The sequence below is a fragment of the Phyllostomus discolor genome, chromosome 5 (genome assembly GCF_004126475.2).
Source record: "Phyllostomus discolor isolate MPI-MPIP mPhyDis1 chromosome 5, mPhyDis1.pri.v3, whole genome shotgun sequence".
NCBI classification, from domain to species: Eukaryota; Metazoa; Chordata; class Mammalia; order Chiroptera; family Phyllostomidae; genus Phyllostomus; species Phyllostomus discolor.
The window spans coordinates 45398587-45420303 of NC_040907.2; the positions used below are offsets into that span (position 1 = coordinate 45398587).

The following is a 21717-nucleotide window of genomic DNA, read 5'->3' on the forward strand; positions in this document are numbered from 1 at the left end:
CAACAGCCAACACAACAATAGCCATCCAGTGTGAATGAATCAATATTATACATTCTTTTTTTTTTTTATAAGACAGGGAAAAAATATATTTTTGTGTGCCCAGAATTTTAGTATTTAGTTTATGTGTGCCATGAGATTAAAAAGGCTGACAATCATTGATACAGTAGATAAGAGCAGGACTTTGACGTCAGTTGCTTGGGTTTGAATTCTTAGGCAACTTTTTAAAAGTATTATGCTCACCACTTCATTCATGAAATGGTACCTAATGATACCTATACACAGACTTGTGAGGATTTCATACATTACTATAAATAAAGCACATAGCACTATCCCTGGTACAGAGTAAGTGCTTTGCAAATATTCTTTATCATTTTTATTATATACATTATAACCTATAATCTATAGGTTTTACAGCAGTGTTAACATTTTTTCCTTAAAATCTCCTAAGACTACCGTAATGGCACACTACAGTATCACTTAACCCTACCTCTCTCTCCATCCTACCATCACCTGTCTTTCATCAGGACCTCATAGGGCTTCTATGAAATATTACAAGACTCCCAATTTGTCTCCATGACTCCATATTTTCCCACTTTTAACCCATTTCTATGCAACAGAGTCATCTTTATGAAAGCCAAAGTGGGTCACATTACTTCCCTAATTAAGACCAGACCCTTCAAAGGCTATTGATTCTTTACAGAATCATAATCCCAATTATCTGAAATGTCATAGAAGACCTTACTTCATCATCCCCACCACCTATCATCTCTAATCACCAACCTTCCAATTTCTAATACTCATAATTCTCCCAGCACTTCCAGGGCCATCTGCATACTGTGCACATGCTGTACCTCCCCCTGGACTAGCTGTTTACTCATCAGGCTCCTACTCACCTTTAAATGCTCTACCCAAGAATTACTTCTACTTCCAAGTCTCCCCTAAAAAAATCCCAAGGTAATGAATACTCCTTTCCCACTTAACACAGAATTTCTGTAACAGGTTAGCTGAAATTTCTTATAAGCTCAACTACTTTGCAAGATTTAGGTGGAAGATGTTACCAAAAGTAGAGGAATAAATATTGAAAAAAGAGTGGGAAACAAAAATACCTCTCCTTCTAGAACATAAAAGAGAAAAAGAACATAGAGATTTTGAGTTAATGAAAGAAAGAACAGCTGTATGAAATAGAGAATACCAGATGAGGGAAAATGTAAACTAGGTGTATTATATGTCATAAAAATGCAGAGTGGTTTATTTTGCCTGTTTCCCTAACTAGTCTGTGAGATCCTTAAAATCAGGAACCATGCCTTGGACAGTGCCTATCGGTGTCTAGGTACATAGTATGTGCTTAAAAAATACTTGGTGAGTAAGTACATTTATTATCATAATTTGAGTAGAACTCTATATGACATATTTTATAAAAAACAAAAAAAGTTACAATAATTTTGATATTAGCAATAAGTAAATAACCCACCCCCACCACCAATATCAAATGCAGTTCTTATAAACAGCAAACAGGAATCATGTTTCTATTTCTGCAAAAGTTAGAAATATCAAGTTATAAATTTTATGATTCCCCAAACATAAGTACATTACCTATTTGGCCAGCAATGACAGGAGGTCTAACAACTAAGAGTATCAGTTTATCAAGCAGAAGATGAAGAAATCGGACCACTGGTTCCAACTGAGATGAATTCAGTGCTGAAATACTGCTCTTCAATTCATTTTCTAAATTATTTTCCATGATTCGCATGTCACCAATTCGGACTGGAAACATGTGTTCATCCAGAGCATTGACCAGAGCAAAAAACTTGTCAAGATAAGGATCCTAAAACAAAGAATAAGCAAAAACACCACACAATTATAACTCTGTACATTCCCCAAACTATGAACCACTAATAAAACATCTCACCTAAATTAATAATACAAAATTATTTGTATTAATAATACAAATAATACAAAATAATACAAGCAGTACACATCAACATGTACAAGCATTGTTTCTAAATTAAACACTACATCTACAGGGTGGGGCACATTTAGGTTTACAACTGTTCATTTAAAAAAAACAATACAATAATTAATGCGTAATAATACAAGAATAAACTGTTTTTCACAGACTGACAACTGTAAACCTATTTTTGCCCCATCCCGTATTTGCATTTATTATGGTAAAGAAGCCACTTCAAATACTACTGATTACTCAAGAAATCTCCTGATATTAATTAAGACTCTTTTTCCCAGTATGAGTCTGCCTTACTGTTTTAAATTCACTGTTGTGATAGGTTGTTAGTAACCTACCTGTGCCCATTTGCTAATTTATTGCCTCTCAGCTCCATTCACAGCCACCAATATTGCCACATTTATAATACTGGAGCTGGACTCTTCAAACTGCATTTTTTCCTTTGCCAGGAAGCGTGTGGTTAGGCTCTGACAACAGAGGTATGGGAAGCAGTCAACCTGGCCTGAGGAATTAGCAGGGACTTTTCCTCTTCCTTTCATTTTTTCTGATGGTGACTAGGAGATGTGAATGTTATGGCTCAGAGGTGAGGGAGTTGGGCAGCACTGTTGACCACAGTACTGGTGGCTACTGTAGGTCCCCATCAGGCGCTGTCCACCAAGTTTCTTCATACCACAGCGTGGCATGCGGTGTGCTCCTGTAGAAGCAGTCTGATTCAGGGGTCTGATTCTCAGCATTCGGGATCCTCCTCTAGGTTTCTAAATTGCTTCCTTATTATTTTCTGCAACTGCTATCTCTGTTACAATCACAGAATTCTCTTACCCCATTTAGTAGTGAATCAATCACCTTTAACCTAGCTAACAATTATTTATTATATATAAATGTTTTCCATTCAAATTACTGGCAGTTTCCACCTCCTGACTAAATCGTGACTATTCTTTAACCTCCTCTACACTAACAGAACCATTCTTATTAAAAGCAGTAAGTACCCAGTCCCAGGATACATGCTTATTCTCCCAGCCTCCATTATACCTAGAGATGACCATGTGCTATAGTTCTAACCAGTGAGATGTGAGCAAAAGTCTATTGGCACTCTGGGAAGACTTTCACTTAGTTAACAAAAAAATACACTTTAAGAAAAGGTAGTAATGCTGAACAGCATCACATTTATAATTCTAATAATGTTCTAATATGTTATGTATGTTTCAAATGAGTAAAAAAATAATTCTATGGAGTTCTAACTATACATTCAATAATTTCAAAGATCTATAAGCAAGGTATAAAACACCATGAAAACATTTGTTGTCTTTAATTAATCCTTTAAAAAAAGATTATAATAAATGATGACATTGTTTTATGCAGTTACAAAAGTTATAAATTTTTGAATATTAGTCATTAGGACTGCGAAGGCCAGGGTGCTATACTGTAGATTTCCACTTTATTCTTCCCCTACATTCCATAGCTTCTACATGACCTATACAACATATTTTACCCCAAATCCGTCTTTGTCATATAAAGACAACACACGTATGTGCCTCCATAAAAACAAAGTTAGGAGTAAGGCCTAATCATACTAACAACTCTAAAGAGAGAACAAAATAAAGCCTGGAAAATAATATACTTGTATATCTAAGAAGATATATAATGTGATACTAAGCATATTCTTTTTTTTTAAGATTTTATTTATTTATTTTTTAGAGAGGGAAGGGAGGGAGAAAGAGAGAGAGAGAAACATCAATGTGCGGTTGCTGGGGGCTGTGGCCTACAACCCAGGCATGTGCCCTGACTGGGAATCGAACCTGTGATGCTTTGGTTTGCAGCCCGCGCTCAATCCACTGAGCTATGCCAGCCAGGGCTTCTAAAAATACTTCTATTAAGGGAAAGAGTATGTTTCAACTACACAGTATAATGTCAACCTTATTATCAGAAGCACAAGGACTATAGGAAACAGAGGACACATTCAGTAACAAGAGATGAAAAACTCCACTGGAGCCATTCTTCAACTGGCATCTTCTCTGTACTGCTAAAAAAAAAAAAAAAAAAAAAAAAAAACCTCTCTTGTTACCTTGTTACAGTTTTAAAACATAGTATAAAAGTACTTGGTCTTCTTATTTTTCCCTATTTCACTATGAAGAAAAGAGCTAACATGGGAAGAAAGCTTAATGTGAAAGGCTTGCTCACAAGGGGAGCCCCTGGCTGGCACCTGGGAAGTGGGATTTTAGGAGAGTTCCTACTGATAGGGATGCCTAAACTGTGCTAACAATAAGGTTTATGCTGAACACCTGCTTTCCTTCTGGAACTCAAGAATTTTGGTATGCATTAGGCAGAGGTTGCTTATGTGACAAATCCATAGTAAAAACCCTGGGAACTGAGTAATAGGCTCCCAAGATGGACATCAACTTGACTTAGGTGACTCCACTAGGAAATGTCTCTTGGAAGCTTTCATCTTGTTCCTTCTGGACTCGACTTCTTTCTTAGCCAGTTTTGCTGCATGTACTTCACTAAAATAAATCATAGCTGTGAGTATGACTATATGCTGAGTCCTGTGAGGTCTGCTTTAAAAAAAAATCATTAAATTCAAGGGGGCCTTAGGAACCCCTGCAAACCAGCCCTCCCCCTTTCAAGTTGGAGAAACTCTGAATTTCATTTTAAAAAATGAAATTTTTATCTCTTTCCACTCTACCTTTTCTCCCAGGAAAATCATGTTTACCAATATAGTTTTAATTATCACATTTATTCTGTTAGCCCCAATCTTAAACACCAAACTAATTACATCTGTCTATAGGACACCTTTATCTGACATGCCCAGACATGTTAAACTCAACAGGCTCAAAAATTAACTCACTATGATTCCACAACTGCTCTCCTTTAGCAATTGCTCCAAATTTACTTCTCTCACATTTCCTATTTAGGTTAGAAATCGCCATCTACCTGAACTCTAAACTCTAACGCATTCAAGTTCCTTCCTTCATAATCTGTTACGAACCTGGTCTTCCATTCTCACCTATCATGATTTCCCATGAACTTTAATTTCCATTCACACCAGATTACTTGCTTGCCCTTAAACAGATTACCATTTCTTTGCACTTGCTTTTTATCGTGTTGAGTTGCCCACCTTCTCTCTCGGTATGGTAAGTGCCTACTTATCAATGCAACACCTCAGTTTCTAGCTAAACAAATAACTCTCTCCTCTGAACTTGATTTAGTTCATATGTCTAACATATTACTACTTTTATTGTATTGCAATTATGTTTACATTTCTCCCTATTGTAAGGTCCTTGAAGGGAACTCTCTTTCTTCGACAGGTAACAACCACTCTGACCTCATGAAGCTTAGAATCTGATGGAAGAGAGAACCAATAAACAAATGCATATGTATTTGATCATTAAAAATTATTAAAACTCACTTACTTGTGTATGGACAGATGAAACAGCAACAACTTCAACATTAAAAACACCTTTGTGATTATCTACCCATTTCATGCCAGGTAGAGGAACCTATGAGATATAAAGTACAACAATCACAGCTACTTAAGTTGATTATGAACTCTGAAAAGAAATTTAAAAATTACAACTATCTCAATGAGAAAAAAATACTATGAAATATATTTTTATGCATTGTATAAATAATGTAAAATTTGTGTTTTATTCTTATTACAAAATCAATGTTTCCTAGAAAAGAATGAAAAGGCTCAAAGAGCAAAGAGCAGAAAATATACACTCAAAATTCTATCTTCCCAGAGACATATCCTTTTACATCACTCCAAATCTTCCTCTATGCAAATATATTTTTATTCACACTCTTACATAGGTGACATCAAAGATATTACTTTGCTACCTGTTTTTCACATATTATATTGTGACTCTCTTTTCACATCCATATATAATTTTTAATGGTTTATAATATTGTTTTCTTTATCGCAAACACTCCTGTTGTGTTTTAAAGGGGTTTAAAATGTGCACAAGCCTAGGAAGTTTGTTTTCAAGATGAGAAAATATATTTTTTTGCTAGGAATTAAAATTATGTAATAAAATCTTATTTTTAAAAGAGAGTATATCAGTTCTCTCCATTGGTTGCTAAGTACTGCTAAAAACCCTGAACATGGATGATAAAATAAACATAAAGACTGAAAGGTGCCCAAAAGACTGCAGGCAGTCTAGGAACTTCAGGGTGGGAGGAACTATAAGGCAATAGTATTTCCTGGGTTTTATTTTTGCCTCGTATATCCTGGACTAGGTGCTAGAGCCAGAAATGCCACAGGAGCTAACCAAAAAAATGGTCCAAGAGAAGCTGCTCTCTTTAGTCAAAACAGATAATTGCTCTATTTGGTTAAAAACAAACTGCAGTTCCACTCCGCCTCCGTAGGCTGTGGGGAGCCTGGATCTCCACCCTCAGCTGGCTGTAAAGCGATGCTCCATCCCCCCCCACTCCCCACACACATGGCATGGTATCAGAGAAGAGAGTGGTAGGGGAGCTAATCCCAGTCCAGTGGTACCCCCACCAACTGTGGTGTCGGTGAAAAAGGAAAGCAGTAACAAGGAGCTCCATCCCCCACAGCCAGTGAGGTGTAAGCAGAGGCCTAGAGGAGAGCCTGAGATCCCACCTCTGTCCAGTAATAAGCTCTCACCCCAATACATTGCAAAGGAACGTGGACCTTTACCTGGCAATAGTCTCCACCCCCACAGCAAAACACAGACATAAATAAGATCTAGAGTCATAATATCCAAAATGTTCACAATATAATTTAACAAATCACACATCATACCTAGAACCTGGAAAATTTCAAATGAGAAAAAGACAATAGACCTAATATTGAGATGACACAGCTGTTGGATAGGTGTGACAGAATTTGAAAGCAGTCATCATTTTTTAAAAAACTTCAGTGAACAATTATGAATATCTGTGAAACAAATGACAAAAATAGAAGTCTCGGCAAATAATTAAAACTAAAAAAATTTTAAAAAGGATTTCTTTTCCATGGTCTCATATTTTTATGTGCAGAAAAGAAAACCAAATAAAGTTAGTTTCCTGTTAAATAACATAAATAGGTAGAAAATGCAATGTCTCTACTGAAGCAAATAATATAGGTTTAGAAACATTGGGGGGGAGAGTTGGTGAATTGAAACTACTCAAAGCAAGAAAAAGTACTAACTCTTTGAATCCAAAATACTGTTTTGAATTATAAAAAAATAGGATACATGAGTAAAATGTGAACACATACTTCTTTAAACATAGCGGTTCTCAAAATCTGAACTAAGGATCAGCAACATAAACATCATCTAAGCATTTGTTAGAAATGTAAATACCTGACCCCCAACCCAGACCTACTGCATCAGAAACTGGGGGTAGGAGGGAGGAAGGTTCAATGACCGGTGTTACATCAAAACTCTCCAGGTGACTTGGTGCTTGCCAAAGTAAGAACTGCTGTGCCAAAGCATTCTAACAAGCAGTGTGGTAAAAGGAATGGCATAATAGTAGCAAACACTACTTTAATACTTTTTAGGTGCCTAGCATCATTCTAAATGTTCTGCATACCATAAATCATTCAATCACCATCATATACTTTATTATAAGTATTAATTATTCTCCTCAATTTACAGATGAGAAAATTCAGGCACAGAGAGTGTCTCAGTCTACTTGGGCTGCTATTATAAAATACCACACTCTGGGTGGCTGAAACAACAGAAACTTATTTTCTCACAGTCTGGAGAATGAAAGTCCAAGATCAAGGCACCAACATGTCTGTGTCTGGTGAGAACCTCTTCCTAGCTTGCAGATGGCCAATTTCTCACTTTGTCCTCATAAGAGAGAGAGCAAGATCTTTGGTGTCTCTTTTTATATCTAATTCTACCGTGAAACCCCACCCTCATGACCTCATCTAAGCTTAATTCCCTCACAAAATCCAGATCTCCAAACACTATCACATGTGAAGGTGAGGGCTTCAGCATACAAATTTGTGGGGTGGGGGACACAATTCAGTCCATAGCTGAGAGATTACAAAACTTACGCAAGGTCGCACAAATGGAAGCGGTGGAGTCAAGAGCAAAACCCTGAAAGTTATACTATATTGCCTTTCAAAGTATATGAGGTTAAAAACAACAAAATCTTTCACAATCCCACACCCCTTCAAGAACTAACTTTGCTAAATTTGATATATATTTTCCTACGTACTTCCTACACAACTGCTGATGTAGACCTGTATACTAAGTTTGGTTGTTACTATATTGCTTGTTTTTGTTTTATTATGAATATCCTATTAGGATATTTAAATCTGTATCATTCCTCTTACTACTGTACCATTCATTGTATGGGTGTACAAAACTTTAATTAAACATTAAACCTTTGGTCAATACCCAGGTAATTTCCATGTTTTATCTTTTGCTAATACTAATAATTTTGTGAACTTTTTCTATTTAATTCAAACAACAAATATTTACAGAAGTCTTTACCTAGTTTTCTAAGTTCTGGGGTTTCATGGTAAACATAAAGTCTGCTCTCAGGCAGCTTACCAACCACGTAGCAAGGGACAGAGAAAAACAAGTAAATAAATAATTTCACATAGTGATAAGTATTAAGTAAATAAAATTGGATTAGAATGATAGAGTATATCAGCAGTGTGGAGGAAGAAAGGTCTGAAAATTCATGAAGTGAGGAAAGACTTTTCTGAGATGTTCTTTTATAAATAATTCAGATAACAAGAAGAATCTAGCCCCGTGAAGAACAGGAAGGGAAACATGATGATTCAAAAGCCTAAAGGCACAAAAAAGTTTGGAAAAAGCTGAGTACTGAGATGAGGCTGCAGTTATGGTGAAAGATGGTGCTGGAGAGGTGGACCAGCCCTCAGATCATTAAGAGATCTGTAAATCACAAGGGAAAAATCTAGATTACATTTTAAGAACAACAAAAGACCAGAGGAATATTTTATTCTGATCACACACACAAACACCCCCCCCCACTAAATTTTGGTGACACAATCCTTAATGTAAAAAACAAGACCTAGAGGATTATATAAAGAATAATAACTTTTTGTTAAATTCATAAAATAAGCAAGTAAAAAAATGTATTCTTTAGTCATACATATATCTGTTAAAACGTTGTTTTATGACACCAGTTTTTAAAACAATGTGAATATCCTTAATGCCACAGAACTGCATACTTTATTTTTTAAATATATTTTATTGATTATATTATTACAGTTGTCCCATTTCCCTCCCTTCACTCCCCTCTACCCTGCACACCCCCTCCCACCCACATTCCCCACTTTAGTTCATGTCCATGTGTCATAAGTTCTTTAGCTTCTACGTTTCCCATACTATTCTTGCCCTCCCTCTATCTATCTATTTTCTACCTACTATCTATGCTATTTCTCCGTACCTTTTCTCCCCTCTCCTCCTCCCACTCTCCTGTTGCTAGCCCTCCATGTGATCTCCATTTCTGTGGTTCTGTTCCTGTTCTAGTTGTTTGCTTAGTTTGTTTTTGTTTTTGTTTTAGGTGTGGTTGTTAATAATTGTGAGTTTGCTGTCATTTTACTATACATGTTTTTTTATCTTCTTTTTCTTAGATAAGTCCTTTAACATTTCATATAATAGGGCCTTGGTGATGATGAACTCCTTTAACTTGACCTTATCTGAGAAGCACTTTATCTGCCCTTCCATTCTAAATGAAAGCTTTGCTGGATAGAGTCACCTTGGATGTAGGTCCTTGCCTTTCATGACTTGGAATACTTCTTTCCAGCCCCTTCTTGCCTGCAAGGTCTCTTTGGAAAAATCAGCTGACAGTCTTATGGGAACTCCTTTGCAGGTAACTGTCTCCTTTTCTCTTGCTGCTTCTAGGATTCTCTCCTTCATTTTTACCTTGGCTAATGTAATTATGATGTGCCTTGGTGTGTTCCTCCTTGGGTCCAACTTCTTTGGGATTCTTTGAGTTTCCTGGACTTCCTGGACTTTCCTTTGCCAGACTGGGGAAGTTCTCCTTTACTATTTGTTCAAATAACTTTTCCACTTGTTGCTCTTCCTCTTCTCCTTCTGGTATTCCTATAATTTGGATGTTTGAATGTTCAAAGATGTCCTGGAAGTTCCTAACCTCTCCTCATTTTTTGAATTCTTGTTGCTTCATTCTTTTCTGTTTGGTTGTTTCTTTCTTCCTTCTGGTCCACTCCATTGATCTGAGTCCCAGTTTTCTTCCCATCACTATTGGTTCCCTGTGCATTTTCCTTCATTTCACTCAGCATAGCCTTCATTTTTCATCTAATTTGCAACCAAAATCAACCAATTCTGTGAGCATCCTGATCACCAGTGCTTTGAACTGTGCATCTGATAAGTTGGCTATCTCTTAGTCGCTTAGTTGTATTTGCTGTGGTGCTTTGATCTCTTCTTCCATTTGGGTCATTTTTTTTGTCTTGATGCACCTGTTATGTATGAGGGGTGGAGCCCTAGGTGTTCACCAGGGCGGGGCAACCCAGTTGCTGGGCTGTGACACCGTATGTCAGGGTGGGGTCTGAGAGGGAACAATGGTCCTTGCTCTGCTATCTGTCAAACTTCAGTCCCTTCAGCCTCTTCCCCCAAGCAAACTGGGCCTTTCTGGTGCTAATTCCCATGTGGGTGGGCTTGTGCACATTCTAGGTCCACGTGGGTCTCTCCAACAAACTCTTTTGTGCCTCAACCCCCACAGGTGTTTCAATCAGTGCCCTGAGGTTCTATTTTCCAGCACTGGGACTCTGGGTTGTGCGCAGTGCCTTGCTTCACAATCGCCGCCTTGCTGGGTCTGCCTGTTGCTACCCAACTCCCAGGGTCTGTCAGCCATTGCCTGCGTGCCCAGGGCCTGCCTACTGCGTTCCTGCACACCCAGGATGCCTTACACACCTGGTCCCACCGCTCTTTGTGCCTCAACCCCTCTCTGCCAGGCTGCCCAACTGTGCCCCTTCTACCAGTCTGGATGAACATGTCTATTTTAACTCTTTGGTTGTCCAACTTCCATACAGTTCAAATTTCTGTCAGTTCTGGTTGTTATTCTGTTTCTAAATTGTTGTTGTCCCTATCTTGGTTGTGTGAGGATGAACAGTGTGTCTACCTACACCTCCATCTTGGCTGGAAATCCAGAACTGCATACTTTAAAATGGTAAGTTTTATGTTATGTGTATTTATCACAAATTTTTTAAAAAAGAAAACTGGATTTTTATAGTTAGAGGGAAAAAGAGTATGGAATGGGGAGGAACAAATAAATGATGTTAGTTACTGACACTCTTCTAACTGTTGAATTGCATGGTGGATGCATGAGTGTTTCTTTATTAAAGTAAAAATAAATTAAAAAGTGTAATTATCCATATATAGATGTAACCACTGTTAAGTTTATAAATATCCCATTTGCTGATCTTTGTACATCTATGCATTTAATCTGTAGGATAAATACTTAGAAATATAATTCATGAGATAAAGGGTATGCATAATTTTTCATTGAGACATATTTCAGGCACAAACAAACAAAACTATTTTAAGGTCCAAGTGACTATAATGAGTGCTGAATACCATAATCCTACAGGAGAAAACTCTGGTGACAGACTACCATGCTGATCTATACATCAGTCTTCCATGAATTTTGTAAGCACAAATCTGCTTCCTAGAGCCCAATAAACACAGATCCTGAAAAGCTGATGACATTGAACTGAGGTAAATTCACCCAAATACCATCCCTCTGTTGAGGTACATTGGTGGCCAAGGCCTTTGTCTCACTCACCATAAGGTTCCAAAAGTTGTTTAACAAGAATAAATCTGATTTTGACCATTTTATCCTTGAGGTGTCTGTGGAACATCCTGGTAAAGACAGCACTGGGCATTTTAATTTACCAAATAACTGGGAAAAAAATGTATGAGCCAAGATACAGATTTAGGATTCATCAACTAACAGCAGGAGTGAAGGGCCTCTTGATTTTGTACAATTTACACACTGCGCCATGTTGGGCGTACTGTTCACGTGAACTGCAGCCAGTGCTCTGCCTAATGAGAGTGCTTACATGAAGTTAACACATTATCAGAAGGTCTCTGACCTTCTGAATCAAAGATCAGCCTCAGCCAGGAAAGTAAATACAAAATTGCATTAAGCAATGAATTATGAAGTTGAATGTCTGAATACTTATCTCTCATATATTTTAAATTAAACACCAAAAGTAACAATATTTATTATTCTTTAAATATAACAATACAGTTAAGAAAATATACTGTTCTTTTAATGTAATAATTAAAATCTACAGAAGTTTAAGTACTTAACCAGATGGTTTATCTCACATATCAATCAGCCATATCATCGTCTAGAGTCAAATCCAAATCATCGCCACATTCTTTGTATTTGAGCATTCACAAAATAGCTAGGAAGAAACCATCAGCATCCCTTTAGAAAGCTAACCTTGCATTTGCATTTGCCAATATTTCTTTTGGAAATATATAATGCTAGCTCTGGCAGAAGACTAACTATTTTACTAGAAAAAAAAATGTGTCCCTGGAAAACTAAATAACAAATTTGGGAAGGAGTAGGAGAGTCATATTTTTAATTTCTATTTACTCATTTACTAAATATTCATTTAACAAATATTTACTGACTGCCTACTATAAGACAAGCAGTATTCTAAGAACTTGTACATATAGCACCACACAAGAAAGACAAAGTTCCTACTCTCACAGAGTTTATATTCAATGGGTAATAAATAGATAAAAATACCTAATCTTTAAAGTCAGTGATGAGTAGTATAAGGATAAAGCAAAGTAACAGGATAAAAAGGGGTGGAGGCTGCTACTTAAAACAGTTAACACAGACAACCTCTCTAAAGAGGTGGCATTTAAGCGGCTATGTGATGAAATGAAAACAGGTGTCGTGATAAAGTGTTGCCAGCAGAGTGCTCTTTAACATGTTTGAGGAGCGGCAAAGACACTGTGCTACGTGACTAGAGCAGAGTGAGACAGCAGTGAGAAATGAGGTCAAAGCAATAGCATTATATTGCTTCCTTTTGAAAAAAATAAAACACTACTAATTTATTTGTGAATACCTTCCGAATTCTATTCTGAAACTAAATGCCACAAGGACAACGTTCACAATACACATTTCAGATTAATGGGGAAGTGGCAATGGTCATCATTATATATTAATTCCCCTAAATGCATTTTGCTTTTTGGACAATGGTTATGGATTCTTAAGTGAGATTTTTCCAATGATTTTGTTTCTTTTAAGTCACATATCATTAAAACTGCTAATGTCTCTTAAAATAAAGTAACATGTTTATAGTTACTTTATTTTCATATAGATGATCATCAATTACTAAAAAATTAATTTAAATCTGTTCTCCTTTCTACAGCTTTATGGTAGTTAAATATTATCTACTAAAAGAAAAATGTACTTATTTAAAGAAGAATCTTTGTAACAATATAAAAATTCTCCAAATTTATCTTTTAAGATTATATTTCATATATTACTTTAATTTTAAAATGAATATACTGAGATCCAAGATGGCAGAGGAGTAAGTGAAAGCTATACTAACCTTTTCCCAGGACCAATCTGGAATTACAACTAAATTGTAGAGAAATCATCCAGAATAACCAATGGAACACTACCTGGAGAGAAGCCTTATAATTGCAAACAGAAGAAACCACTTCACCACAAGACTGGTAGGCAGTGTGAAGGAGATGGGAGAGGGCTGGCTGGGCTCCCACCAGCATCAGCTAAACTTCCAGAGGGATATTTCAGTGGTTGGAGGGTTCCCCCTAAGAAGTGTGGGGTCTAAACCCCAAGCTCAGTGCCCTAGTATATAGTACCAGACCCAGAAAGACACCTAGATAACATCCAGCTGCGAAAAGCAGCAGAGTTTCTGTCTGCCAGAGAGAGATGGCTAGAGACACAGAGAGCCTGTTAAAGGGCCAACACACAAAATTTCATTTGCAGCCACTTACCCTGGGCTCCAGCAATGGGAGGGCAGAGTGAACTAGAGATGCTTGAGGACAGCCTGGGGCTGGTGGCTCTGGGAAGAGAACTGAGGGAAGAGCTACCAGGATCCCTGTGCTAAGTCATTCCCCAAGCCTCAGGAGCCATTCTCAGGCACAGCGCTCTCCTTTGAATGGCATCAGCCTGACAGGAAATGATAGCACCCCCCACAGGAATTACTCTGTTCCACCATGGGTGCTTAAGCCAGAATGCTGATCACAACCTGATTATTTTTAACAATGGACTGGCTTAGTGACTGATTAGTTTAACAGCTAAGGCAGAAATTACAAAGCAGCAGCCAAAATGGAAAGAAAAAGAGATTGCAAATGAAAGAACAAGAGAATTCTCCAAAAGAACTAGATGAAATGGAAGTAAGCAATTTATCAGATAAAGAGTTCAGAGTAATGAGTATAAGGATACTCAATAGCATGAAAAAAGACATAGAAACTGTAAAATAAGACCAGTCAGAAATAAAGAATGCAAAGTGAAATAAGCCAGGCTGTGAGGGACAAATACCATATGATCTCACCTTTAACTGGAACATAATCAATAAAAGAAAAAGGCAAACAAAATATAACCAGAGTCATTGAAATTAAGAATAATCTAACAATAGCCAGAGGGGAGCGGGGAGGGGACAGTGGGGAGAAGGGTTTTCAGGAACTACTATAAAGGACACATGGATAAAACCAAGGGAGAGGGAGGAAGCAAGGGAGGGAGGTGGGTTTGGCTGGGGTGGGGGAGAGCAGTGGGGAGAAAATGCAGACAACTGTAATTGAACAATAATAAAGTATTTTTTTTAAAGAATGCAATATCTGAAATAAATAATACACTGGAAGAGTGGGTTAGATGAAGCAGAAGCAGAAGATCAAATCAGTGTTCTGAAACACAAGGTAGGAAAAAAGCACCGAGGCAGAGCACTATAAAGAAAAAAGAATTTTTAAAAAATAAGAAGAGCATAAGAAATATGTTGGACAACATAAAGCAGAACAACGTCTTCATTATGGGAATACTAGAAGAATAGAGTGAGCAAGTGATCAAGAACCTATGTGAGGAAATAATGACTGAAAATTTCCCTAATCTGGTGAAGGAAAAAGATACACAAGTCCAGGAAGCTCAGACAGAGAGTCCCAACCAGTTTTGACCCAAAGAGGCACATAGCAAGACACATCATAATTAAAATGACAAGGCTTAAAGACAAGGAGAAAATCCTAAAAGCCTCAAGAGAAAAACAGGTAGTTACGTACAAAGGAACACCAATTAGTCATCTGATTACTCAACAGAAACATTTCAGGCCAGAGGGGAGTGGCGTGAAATACTCAAAGTGATGAAAAGCAACGTTAGTCTACCCAGCAATGCTGTCATTTAAAATTGAAGGAGAAATAAGGAGTTTAACAGACAAGAAAAAGCTAAAGGAGTTTGTTAGCACCAAACCAGTACTGCAACAAATGTTAAAGGGCTTGCTTGAAGAAGAAGGAGGGAGGGAGGGAGAGGAAGAGGAGGAGAAAGAGAAGAAGGAGGAGAAAAAGAGAAAGAAAAAAAAACAGGTAAACAGTCTAACAATAAAATAGCACTAAATATGTATATATCAATAATCACCTTAAATGTAAATGGCATAAATACATCTACCAAAAGACACAGGATAGATGAATGGATAAGTAAACAAGACCCACAAATATATGCTGCCTCCAAGAAAACCATCCCAGATTGAAAGATGCACACAGACTAAAAGTAAACAGATGAAAAAAGATATTTCATGCAAATGGAAAAGAAAAAAAAGCTGGGATGGAGCAGTACTTATATTTGACAAGATAGCCTTTACAACATAATATAAAAACTTTAAAATACAGTAAGAGACAAAGGAGGACACTATATAATGATAAAGGGAACAATCCAACAAGAGGAAATAACCCTAGTAAACATTTACACATTCAACATAGAAGCACCTAAATATGTAAAGAAATTCTTAATGGACATAAAAGGAGAGACCAACAGAATTACAGTCATAGTTGGGAATTTTAACACCCCATTGACTTCAGTGGATAGATCTTCCAGGCAGAAAATCAACAAGACTGTGGCCTTAAACAACACACTACCTCAACTGGATTTAATTGATATCTTCAGAGCATTTCAACCCAAAGCCAGCAAAATATATATACTTTTCAAGGGCACATGGAACATTTTCTAGGGTAGACCACATGTTAGGACACAAAACAAGTCTCAACAAATTTAAGATTTAAATCATATCAAGCATCTTCTCTGACCACAATGCCATGAAACTAGAAAGCAATCACAAGGATAACACTGACAAACACAAAACTACACGGAAGCTAAATAACGTTATTATACAATAAATGGGTCAACAAGATCAAGGAAGAAATCAAAAGATACATTGAAATAAGCAAAAATGAGGACATAACAATCCAAATTCTGTGGGACACTGGGAAAGCAACCCTAAGAGGGAAATTCATAGCCTGAAGTGAGTAAAAGGAAGGAAATAATAAGGATTTAATGATACAAAAAGATCAATGTATATGAGGCTGGTTCTTTGAAAAGATAAACATAATTTACAAACCTTTAATCAGACTCATCAGGAAAAAAAGAGAAAGGACCCAAACAAAATCAGAAATGAGAGGAAAAATAACAAGTGATACTAAAGAACTACAAAGGATTATAAGAAAATATTGTGAACAATTACATGCCAAAAAGCTGGACAACCTGGACGAAATGGATAAATTCCTAGAAACATACAATCTTCCTAAACTAAATCATAAAGAATTTGAGAATCTGAATAGACAGATCATACCTAGTGAAACTAAAGCAGTAATTAAAAAAAAAAAAAACAAAAAACACCAGCAAACAAAAACCCTGGACTGGATGGCTTCACAGGTTAATTTTACCAAACATTCTGAAAAGAACTAACACCAATTCTTCTCAAACTATTTCATAAAATTCAAGAGAGAAGGCTCCAAACTCATTTTACAAGGCTAGCATTATCCTAATTCCAAAACCAGATAAAGACACTATAAAGAAGGAAAATTATAGACCAATATCCCTGATGAACATAGATGCTAAAATCCTCAACAAAATATTAGCAAACCAGATACAACAATGCATCAAAGCATCATACACAATGATCAAGTGGGATTTATTCTGGGAGTGCAAGGTTGGTAGAACAGTTGCTAATCAATAAATATGATTCACCACTTAAACAAAATGAAGAATAAAAACCACATGATGACATCAATAGATGCAGAAAAAGCTTTTGATAAAATCCAGCATCCATTTATAATTTAAAAAATCTCAGCAAAGTGGAGTAGAGGGAACATACCTAAACAATATAGGTCACATATAAAAAACCCATTGCCAACATCAACTGAACAGGCAAAAGCTTCAAACATTCCCCTTAAAATTGGAATAAGACAGGGATGTCTACTTTCACCTCTCTTATTAAAAATAGTACTGGAAATCTTAGCCACAGCTATCAGACAAAAAGAAGAAATAAAAGGCATCCAAATTGGAAAGGAAGAAGTAAAACTGTCTTTATTTGCAGGTGACTCAAAAACCCCAAAGATTCCACCAAGAAACTACAAGAACTGATAAACAAATTCAGCAAAGTAGAAGGATATAAAAGTAATATTCACAAATCACTTGCATTTTTATATGCCAATAATGAACTAATAGAAAGGGAAATTAAGAAAACAATCCCACTTGCAATTGCTTCAAAAGGAATACCTAAGAATAAGCCTAAGAAAGGATGTAAAAGACCTGTACATGGAAAATTCTAAGACACTAAAGAAAGAAACTGAAGAAGATACAAATAAGTGGAAGCACATACCATGTTCATAGATAGGAAGAATTAACATCATTAAAATGTTCATTCTACCCAAAGCAATCTATAGATTTAATGCAATTCCTATCAAGATTCTAATGATGTATTTCACAGAACTAGAACAAATACTTCAAACATTTATATGGAACCACGAAAGGCCCCACATAGCAACAGCGACCCTGAGAAAGAAGAACAAAGTAGGAAGAATCATACTACCTAATATCAAACTATACTACAAGGCTGTAGTAATCAAAACAGCCTGGTACTGGCATAAAAACAGACATAGATCAATGGAACAGAATAGGGAGTCCAGAAATAAACCCACACCTTTAGAGTCAATTAACATTCGACAGAGTGTATAAAATGGCCTAAGGATAGTTTATTCAATAAATGGTGTTGGGAAAATTGGACAGATATGTGCAAAAAAAAAAAAAAAAAAAGGAAACCAGACCAGCTTCTCATACCACACACAAAAATAAATTCAAAATGGACCAAATACTTAAATGTTCGACCTGAAACCATAAAAATCAGAGAAGAAAAAACATACACGACAAAATCTCAGGCATTGCTCACAGATTTTTCTTATTGGATATATCTCCCCAGGCAAGGGAAACAAAAGGAAAAAAAAAAACAAATGGGACTACATCAAACTAAAAAGTTTTTTCACAGCAAAGGAAATCATCAACAAAATAAAAGACAACCCACAGAATGGGAGAATATATTTGCTGATACATCTGATAAGGGGTTAATATCCAAAATTTATCAAGCACTTAAGAAACTCAACACCAAAAAAACCCAAACAACCCAGTTAAAAATGGGCAAAGGGCCTGAACAGACACTTCTCCAGAGAACACATACAGATGGCCAACAGACATATGAAAATATGCTCAACATCACTAATCATCAGAGAAATGCAAATTAAAGCCAAAATGTGATACCCACTCACATCTTTCAGAATGGTTATCATCAATAAATCAACAAACAAGGGCTGATGAGGATGTGGAGAAAGGGGAACCCTTTTCCATTGTTGGTGGGAATGCAGACTGGTGCAGGCACTATGGAAAACGGTATAGAGATACCATGAAAAATTAAAAATGGATCTGCCTTTTGACCCAATGATCCCACTTCTGGGAGTGTATCTGAAGGAACCCAAAACACTAATGCAAAAGAACATAAGCACCCCTATGTTCATAGCAACATTATTTACAATTGCCAAGATATGGAAGCAGCCCAAGTATCCATCAGTAAATGAGTGCATAAAACAACTATGGGATATTAACACAATGGAATACTCTCAGCCATAAAAAAAGAAGAAAATTTTACCCTTTGTGACACTATGGATGGACCTAGAGAACATTATGCTAAGTGAAATAAGCCAGTCAGATAAAGACAAGTACCACATGATTTCATTCATATCTGGAATCTAATGAACAAACTGAACTAACAAGGGAAATGGGGACAGACTCATAGATGGAGAGCAGGATGACAGCTAGTGGGGATAGGGAGGTGAGAGGGTGGAGGGATTGAGCAAAAAGGAAAAAAGACTCGTGGACATGGACAACAGTGCGGTGACTGCTGTGGGGAGGGGAGTATAAAGGGACTAAATGGTAATGGGAAAGAATTAAATAAAGATTAAAATTAAAAATTAAATGAATATATTTATATTTTTAAAAATATTATAAAAGCTTCTAAATATTCTAGAATTTAATTATAAGAAAAATATTATTACTTTATTACATTATATATTATATTATATATTATAAAGGAAAGCAACTTTATAATAAAAAAAACAATTTCATTCAATCTCTGGAATTTCCAAGTGAGAGATACTGACCTCAGGAGATAGTACAGAATAAGCCTGTGGTGGTTTTTCCAGTGAGACTGGTAGGCAAAACTGTCCAGTCTTTAATCGTCCATTCTGAAGCATTGGTATCCACTTTTAAATAAAAAAAAGGAAACAATATTCATTTAAATATGTTTATTACAAAAGCACTTACTTGGAAAATCTGTTTTAAGAACTTGATATAAGCCACATTTGTCTCATATCCTCAAACACCAAAGAGATTTAATGAGCCTTCTCCAAAGTTTCCCAACATTATTTTATTAAGGATGATCCATAAGATAATATAAATACTAACTATACAACATTTAAACTTATAGAAGGTCCATATTTGCCAAGGGAAAGTTGTAGTAGAAAAAGGCCACAAAGTGTTATCAATGTTAAATTGGAATATTAGTGTAAATGTAAACAAGAAAAAAAAAGACTTGATTAGATATGAATGTTGAAAAGAAAAAAATTTTAAAGCATGAACATAAATTTATTTTCTTGTATTTAGGAAAATTCATGTCACAAACTGCAAGAGACAAAGAAAATTAATCAAATATTGACTTCTCTCTTTGGGATGGAGGTATAACCTTTCTAACAAAATTGTAATGGCATAATATATACCATGTCTTTCACCTTAGGTTTACTTTTGCAATTTGATTATAATGATTTTCAAATAATACTCACAAGTTTATGCCCTGACCAGTGTGGCTCAGTGGGTTGGGCATCCTCCCACAAAGTGAGGAGTCACCTGTTCAATTCTCAATCAGGGCACGTCCCTAGGTTGTGGGTTTGGTTCCCGGTCAGGGTGCGTACAAGAGGCAACTGATCAATATTTCTCTTTCACATCAATGTTTCTCTCCCATACTCTCTCCCTTCCTTCTCCCCTCCCCAAAAATAAATGAATAAATGAATGAATGAATTCAAGAGTTTAATTGCCTTTAATTATAGAAAAAAGGTATTTAATAGCCAAAGGTCTTTAAATCATTTCACATTCAAAGTATTCTTTTCTGCAGAACCCATACAGCCAGTACAATATTTATATTGTACTGTGGGGTAAACACACAATAAATAGGACCAACACCAAAGTGTTTAGACATGTTAGTCAATTAATCATACTAATGAGCATTTTCTTGTTACAGTGATTCTTCCTAACCAATGTGGAGGATCAGATAAGAAATATACCAACTGTATCTTAAATATTTACTTATTTTTGAGATCAAAGAGCTAAGTATTTAACAAAAATATACTTACTGTATATCCAACAGGAGTTTCAAGAGGCGTATTTTGTTTTTGTTGACAACTAACATGATAAAAAGTAAAAAGCAAATGATGATGGTCAGTTAGAGTAGCAGGAAGTTTAACTTTGATTTCTTCATGAAAATCAGGAGACCTTCATACAAAAAAAAAAGATCAATAGTCAATAAATTGTCCAAAATAAATAACCATTGCATTTGTATATTTGAGTAATTTTAAAATTAATTTCAAGATTCATGCTTAATTTTTCTTTATTCCCAAATAAGTAACTAACTCCTCCTTTCAGATGAAGGAGCTGTAAATGTCTCCTCTTTATTTAGGAGGAGTAATCCCATTATTTGAAAATTAATTAATAATTACCACCTTGACACTGAGATCATCATTAGATTGGCAACTATTAAACAGGAGACTAGGGCAAGGCTTTCTATATTTAAAAATCAATTCTGATATAAATCACATAAAAACTAACATAAAAGTTTTGTAAGTATATATTTTAAAACCATACCATAAAAAACATTTTTCTGTTACAGGAGTACAGCTTCAATTTAAGACTAATTTATATTATCCTTTTGTAAAAAAGAAAAAAAAAGGTATCTTTAGGCAACTTAATATCAAGTCAGGTTCTCTATGAACTGTCTTGCATCAATTATCCCATTGGTAAAGAAATAATGTTACCAAAACATGGACTAGTATATTGACTAACCTCAAAGAAAAGAAAAAAAATCAGGGAACAACCACGAGTTACATTTGTCCCACATATTAGAAGTGCCTCCAGCCACTGTAAGAATATAGCAATTATCTATATTTGATCAAACTAATGGAATTTTCACCGCAATATTCATTAAGAATTTTTATAGGAAAGCATGGCTACTATTTATGATATAG

General features: G+C 35.9%; 1 protein-coding gene across 9 annotated transcripts in view; it reads right to left on the reverse strand.

Annotated features, from left to right (window-relative positions):
- DOCK7 (dedicator of cytokinesis 7) overlaps positions 1-21717 on the reverse strand; it is a 213865-nt gene that overhangs the window by 85113 nt on the left and 107035 nt on the right. For 8 of the 9 annotated variants that reach the window (XM_036026204.1, XM_036026202.1, XM_036026207.1 and 5 more), the window contains exons 17-20: positions 20830-20968; positions 19585-19686; positions 5368-5454; positions 1594-1825 (exon numbers count right to left, since the gene is read on the reverse strand). In XM_036026204.1, coding sequence (XP_035882097.1) covers positions 1594-1825; positions 5368-5454; positions 19585-19686; positions 20830-20968 — 560 coding nt within the window. Of the gene's footprint in view, positions 1-1593; positions 1826-5367; positions 5455-19584; positions 19687-20829; positions 20969-21717 lie in introns of those variants that run through there. The other variant, XM_036026208.1, reaches the window with a different exon arrangement.